We start from the raw sequence: 6,224 nt of genomic DNA on the forward strand, positions 1-6,224 counted from the left end.
TCCTGCAATATTTTCCCCAAATGCTGCAGAGGTCCGGTCATTTCTCCCTCTGCCTGTTTGTTGGCATATTTCTCATTTTGGGCAGTGATTAAAGCCACTCCAAAAATTGCTCATAGAACTGCATTACCTTCCCCCTTTCATAACTTTTGTTCACTTAGCACTACATTTACCCATTTAACCACAGCCTCAGGGTTACACAAATTTTCATTTGCCCATTCCAGGTGCAGGGGAGACAGGCAGGTATTATATCCTCTCAACTTTTCTGAATTCAGGGAGCTGACAGTATCCTTACCCAGATCAAGGACCCGAAAGAGAATATTACTCTCATCTGAAAAAAGCTGTTACTTGGGAAAAGAAAAAAAAAAAAAAGAAGCCCAAACCTGCCCTGAACAAGAGAAAATACTCACTTGATAAAATCCCCCCCAAAAAACAAAGCCAGGAAACAGGCAGTGCACTGGCAGCAATAAAACCAACATTGTGATTACATTTATTTTGCTTGGCTGTTCTAGTTGGATCCCAGTTTCAGGAAACAGACTTCATAGTTGAGCAATAGTGGCAAAAAGAAGTTTATTTTCCCTATGAACAGGCCACTCCTGATCATATTACAATCCTCATAAATCTATAGTTTCCATCTTAATAGAATCATATAATGAAAGATTCATAGGATTACAGAATGGTTTGGGTTGAAAGTTACTGCCAAAGATAATCTATTTCAATCCCCCTACCATGGGCAGGATATATTTCACTAGATCAAGTTGTCCAAAGCTTTGTTGTCCACATGGCCTTGAATGCTTCCAGTGACTGGGGTAACCACAACTTCTTTGAGCTACCTATTCCGGTGTCTCATCACCCTCATCAAAAATATTTCGTTTTTACATCCAGTATAACTTTTTTAGTTATAAACCATTGCCATCACTCTTGTCACTACAGACCCTAGTAAAAAATCTTTCTCCATTTTTCTTACAACTCATCTTACACTGTTAACATACCGCATTAATGTCTCCCTGGTGAGTTGTCTTCACCAGTCTGCAAAACTGCAACTCTCTCAACTTTTCTTCATAGAAGAGGTATTTCAGCCCTCTGATTTTTGTGGCTTCCTCTGGACCTTTTCTAAGAGGTCCATGTCTTTCTTGTGCTGGGATCCCAGAGCTGTATTCAGTACTGCAGCTGGACTCTCACAAGAGCAGAGAGAATTGTGTCCATCAACCTGCTGGTCATGCTCCTGTTTATGCAACCCAGCACACAATTCCAAGTGCACATTGACAGCTCAAGTCCAATTTTTCACCCACCAGTAACCCCAAATATTTTACCACTGGTCTGCTCTCAATACATTGAATCAGAATCACAGAATGGTTTGGATTGGAAGGGACCCTAAAGATCATCTCGTTCCAACCCCCCTGCCATGGGCAGGGACACCTTTCACTAGCCCAGGTTGCTCCAAGCCTTGTCCAACCTGGCCTTGAACACTTCCAGGGATGGGACAGCCACAGCTTCTCTGGGCAACCTGTGCCAGGGCCTCCATCACAGGGAAGATTTTTTTCTAATATCTGATTTCTACTCTCTGTCAGTTTGAAGCCATTCCCCCTTGTTCTGTCACTCCAGGCCCTTGTAAATAGTCTATATCCATCTGTCTTGCAGGCTCCCTACAGATACTGGAAGTCCAGAAAAATCTGAATTCTCTCAGCCTTTCCTCACAGCAGAGGTGCTCCAGCCCTCTCATCAACTTCATAGCCTCTTCTGGAGTCACTCCAACAAGCTGACGTCCCTCCTATGCTTCATTCCCCCGTCCAAATGACAAACAGCATCACCAGGGAGGTGTATGTCAAGCCAGAACTGCTGGAGATGCACAAGTTATGGGTCCTGTTGCTGGCTGTAGCTCTAGTCTCATTTGTCTCCATGGGATTTCTGGTGTTGCAAAGCATGTAAGTGAGGGAGAGGGTAGAGAAATTGTGTTCCCCCTGCCCTGGAAAGGAAGTGGGAACATGGAGGGTGTCTCCAGGAGGCCTCCAGCGGAGGAATCAATAGGGTAGGAGAAGAAATAGGCGTAGCAAAAGGATGCAATTATGCTTGTTTCAGGTGAATATCTCAGGGTTGGGGTGGTGGCAGGCAGTGCCAGGAGATGGCCAAGGAGAGACATTGGGATACAGGACTGTTGGGGTGGAGCAATGGAGGAAAACTGTGTGAGGACATGGTATTCTGGCTCAGTTTAACCCTTCATTTTTTTTCACAGACCTGACGTCGATGTTCCAGAAGCAGAAGCATGTCAAGGACTATTGAGCAACATAACACAGCCTAAGAAGTGAGAGTCATGGCTGCAAGTGTGCTGGGCAGTGGCAGACAGGCAACTATCTTGACAGGGTCACCTGGTGGCCTCAGTGAAGGCCCAGGGTGTAGGAAGGGATGCAACAGAGAGTCATTTGTTTTCAGCAAGTCTTTGTGAGAGCATTCAACTCGCTTTCTTACAAGCTCTTTCTGCCCTAGGGTGAATGAGGTTTGGAGCCTGGAACACCTGAAATTAATGCAGAGCTGCCGCTGGAAGTTCAACGCTACTGCCTTGGCCAAATACAGGTGATTCCCACCAGTCGCAGGGAAAAGCTACTCAGTTCACCTACTTCAATAAAATCACGACCAAAGTGGTTTATTAATTTAATGATGACACATGCTTAACCCAAAATGGGTGAACTAGAAATTCAGGATCAAATATCAATAAGGAAGCACATAAACCAAAATGTTAAGACACTTACAAAATTGTCAATATACAACTACAAATTTCTAAACACCCTTCTGCAAATAAGCCCAAGAAATTCTAATCACACAGAGCCACACTTATTGACACACTTACAAGCAAATCCTCCTCACGGCGTGTCTGTGTGCTCTAGATTTGTGGGAATCCCTTTTTCTCTCCAGTACACAAGCTTGAATCCAGATATGCACACTGTCCATGCAGTGGGTCCCTGCTTGCTGCACCCAGTGCTGACAGGCTGCATGCAGGCTCTGCACAACATTTGACTGTGAAGCTGCTCTGCCTGGCCCTGGCAGATGTTGTGCTGGTGAGGCAACTTCTGGCACAGTCAGATCTAGTTTTGGCTGCTGCTCTTTTTCGGCCCTCATGAAAAATGGTCATGTTTCATTCATATTTTGTTTCAGGTGACTCCTTCTTTACTCCAACAGTCTCTTGGTCATCTTCTTTTGCATGATGAGTTTTGGGTGAATGCCTGCCCAGGTTTTTTTATTAGATTGATCCTTGCATGACTGCCTGCACCTCCAATTGTATCTAAAGAGATGTTGTTCTCCAGGTCACATTGTCAGGATGGAAAATGCAGACACACCCATACCCAACCTCCTTGCATAACACTTGTTACCCTGTCGCATCCCATATGCTGGCCTTTTATCTCACACATCTAAACTATGAGAAGAGGGCTTGAATGCAAGCGTGGGTCAAGAGTGAAGCTGAGGATGAAGCAAACAGGAAAGGCTTTGGAACTGTGACTGGGCTACAGAGTGGAAAACAGAGAGAGAATACTCTGGAAGTGTGTGTGGATGAGAAGGAAGAAAACGAAGGATGTGTGGAGATGGATGAACAGAGAGCGTATGACAGAAGTTGTTCTAACTTGACACAATGCCTCCTTTGGGTTCCCTGTACTTTGCAGAGCTTGTTGTCCCTTTACACTGTGCTACTTGTTTACCTAATCCTCTACTTCTGCTTCTACTGTAGCACCTTGCCTAGCCCTCTGTTCTCATTCTCAACTCTCTCTCCTTCTTTATCCCGTGGCAGTCCTCCTTCATTCTTGCCCCAGACTTCTGCTCACTCTCTGCCCTTACAGGGCAGAGCTGGGGCGCTGCTGCAATGCCTCGGCCTGGCTGGCTGTGACACAGGAAAGTGCACCCCTGGACTCCAGACTGTTCTATGATGCGAGCAGCTCCAAGAGCTTAAAAGTTAGCAGTGGGTTGCTGGAGATCCTGCCAAAGGTAGGAGTGCTTTATGGTGGAGACTACAACTCACAGTCTGCATGCTTTCCTCTTGTAGACCCTGGAGTGTGTCCAGTTGGAGGATCTGTGACAGGTCTTTACTGTAATTCTCTAAGGATGAGTGCATTTCTACATGATATTCTTTACAGAAATCCCCCTTTCAGGATGGTCTCTACAAAACTTGTGCTGTAGTGGGAAATGGAGGAATCCTCAGGAATAGTAGCTGTGGCTCTAAAATTGATGAGCACGAATTTGTAATCAGGTAATTGCTGCCAGCCTGTCCATGAGACACTGGCCAGAGGAGGGAGCTATTATGGGAATAGGGTGTTGGTAGAGAAAATGGAGACAGAGGAAATGTTCTGAGTGGGGTTGAAGGTGAGGGGCTGGTGAAATTGTGGATAGTATCACAGAGGGATGAGTAAGATCTCAGGATATCATAGAACATTATTTCTCATTTCCTTCCTTTGCTTATCACCTCAATAAGGTTTAACCTGCCTTCTATGGACTTCCCTGATGATGTGGGCAGAAAGACAAATATTGCCACTGTGAACCCAAGCATCCTTAACACAAGGTAATAGGTATGGTAGTGAAAACAGAGAACAGGACTCCTAACTTTCTTTTCCCCCCTATACTATGGTCTTGAAGAGGCAATGTCTTTTGCCTCTGCTCTGGGTCCCAGAAAACAGACAGGCCTTTGCTACCATGCAAGGCTTGTCCAAAAAAGAAGCTATTGACATTTACTGACATGAGATTCTCTCCTCTGTGCAGAGGTATACAGAGGAATACTGCAAACCTTGGAGTTATTTGGAGCAGAGTTTGATCAAGACTGATTGTTTTATCTTACTACTAGAGATTAATAGAATTTCCAGTCGTTCCAGTGAGCTGATCTTCTCAAGGGTGACATCAAGTCAGGCAGAGGGGCTCCCAGCTGCTGCTGTTGGGAGGAGCTCTGATGGGAACTATTCAATCTCGCCTAGCTGCATAAATGCCCTTCATATTTAGTGAAGAATATAGGTACTCCTTGTCCTACAGCAGACATGTAAAATAAGACAGATCAGGATGTGATCCAGCTGTACTTCTTTCCCTCCAGTGACTAAAAAAGACATTTAGGCAATTAGCTCAGATGTAGATATCTGTGTGGTAGATGTCTAAAAGCAGGTGACATCAACTCTCTCCCAGCCCTCTGCTCCACCAGTATGGGACATCATTCTCCATGAATTTTGAGCTGTGGGACCATGAAGGTTTTAAATTTGAAGATCTCTTTCCAGCATTTTAACCAGCAGCTCACTATGAAACTTTCTGGGTATTTTCAAACAGCTCCTCTGGTCTGTGTTAGGTGCACCTGAGGATCTGGAACTCAGATCACCCAAAAGGCACGTAGTAAGAGAAAATGGAGGTGAAGAGTACAACTGTTATTTCACTGCTTTGGGGCTGAATAGCATAAGAAGGCAGGAGGGAATGAGGATGGTGTTGGCAGAGGGTGACAGTCCCACATCTCTTGCCTCACAGGTTTCGTGGTCTGGTTGGTCGACGCCTGCCGTTTGTGAAGGCAGCATCTTCCTATGGAAAGACTTGGTTTCTCATCCCAGCTTTCTCCTTCCCTGGACTTAGTGAGGTTTCTTACCGAGCATTCTATGCCTTAGAGGACGCTGGCTCCCAGTCTCACGTCATTTTCTTCCACCCTCAGTACCTGAGTGCTCTAAGCAAGTACTGGCGTGATCGTGGTTTTCATGTCTATCGCCTCTCCTCTGGTTTCATTCTAGTGAATGCTGCCCTGGAGTTGTGCCAACACGTTACACTGTATGGATTCTGGCCATTCTCTTTGCATCCAGATGGCTATTCCCTGCCCCATCATTACTATGACAACGTGCTTCCCAAAAAGAGCATTCACAACATGCCCAAAGAGTTTGCTTACTATGTGGATATGCACTTCCACGGTGTGCTGCAGCTGCACGTGGGGCAGTGCTGAAGGGTCAAGACAAAGACAAAGAAACAGGGTCTAAAGAATATATAATTTTAAACTGAAAGAGGGGAGGTTTCAATTAGAAATTCTTTACTGTGAGGATGGTGAAGCCCCGGCACAAGCGCTCCAGAGAAATTTTGGCTGCCCCATCTGGGGCACTGGAACACTGGAACACTGGAAGCATTCGAGGCCAGGTTGGACAGGGCAAGGAGCAACCTGGTCTAGTGTCCCTGCCCATGGCAAAGGGTTTGGAACTGGATGATTTTTAAAGTCTCCTCCAACACAAGTCATT

General features: G+C 45.5%; 1 protein-coding gene across 1 annotated transcript; it reads left to right on the forward strand.

Annotated features, from left to right (window-relative positions):
• Nucleotides 1-3,846: 3,846 nt before the first annotated feature.
• Nucleotides 3,847-5,938, forward strand: LOC108503481 (alpha-2,8-sialyltransferase 8F-like; the record flags this gene model as incomplete). The annotated part of the gene is made up of 4 exons (XM_017827447.1): nucleotides 3,847-3,969; nucleotides 4,119-4,231; nucleotides 4,454-4,540; nucleotides 5,479-5,938. Coding segments are annotated over 4 exons (783 nt in total), but the record flags the coding sequence as incomplete, so codon positions are not given.
• Nucleotides 5,939-6,224: the final 286 nt, after the last annotated feature.

The sequence above is a fragment of the Lepidothrix coronata genome, unplaced genomic scaffold, assembly GCF_001604755.1.
Source record: "Lepidothrix coronata isolate B3197 unplaced genomic scaffold, Lepidothrix_coronata-1.0 Scaffold140, whole genome shotgun sequence".
Classification (NCBI taxonomy): domain Eukaryota; kingdom Metazoa; phylum Chordata; class Aves; order Passeriformes; family Pipridae; genus Lepidothrix; species Lepidothrix coronata.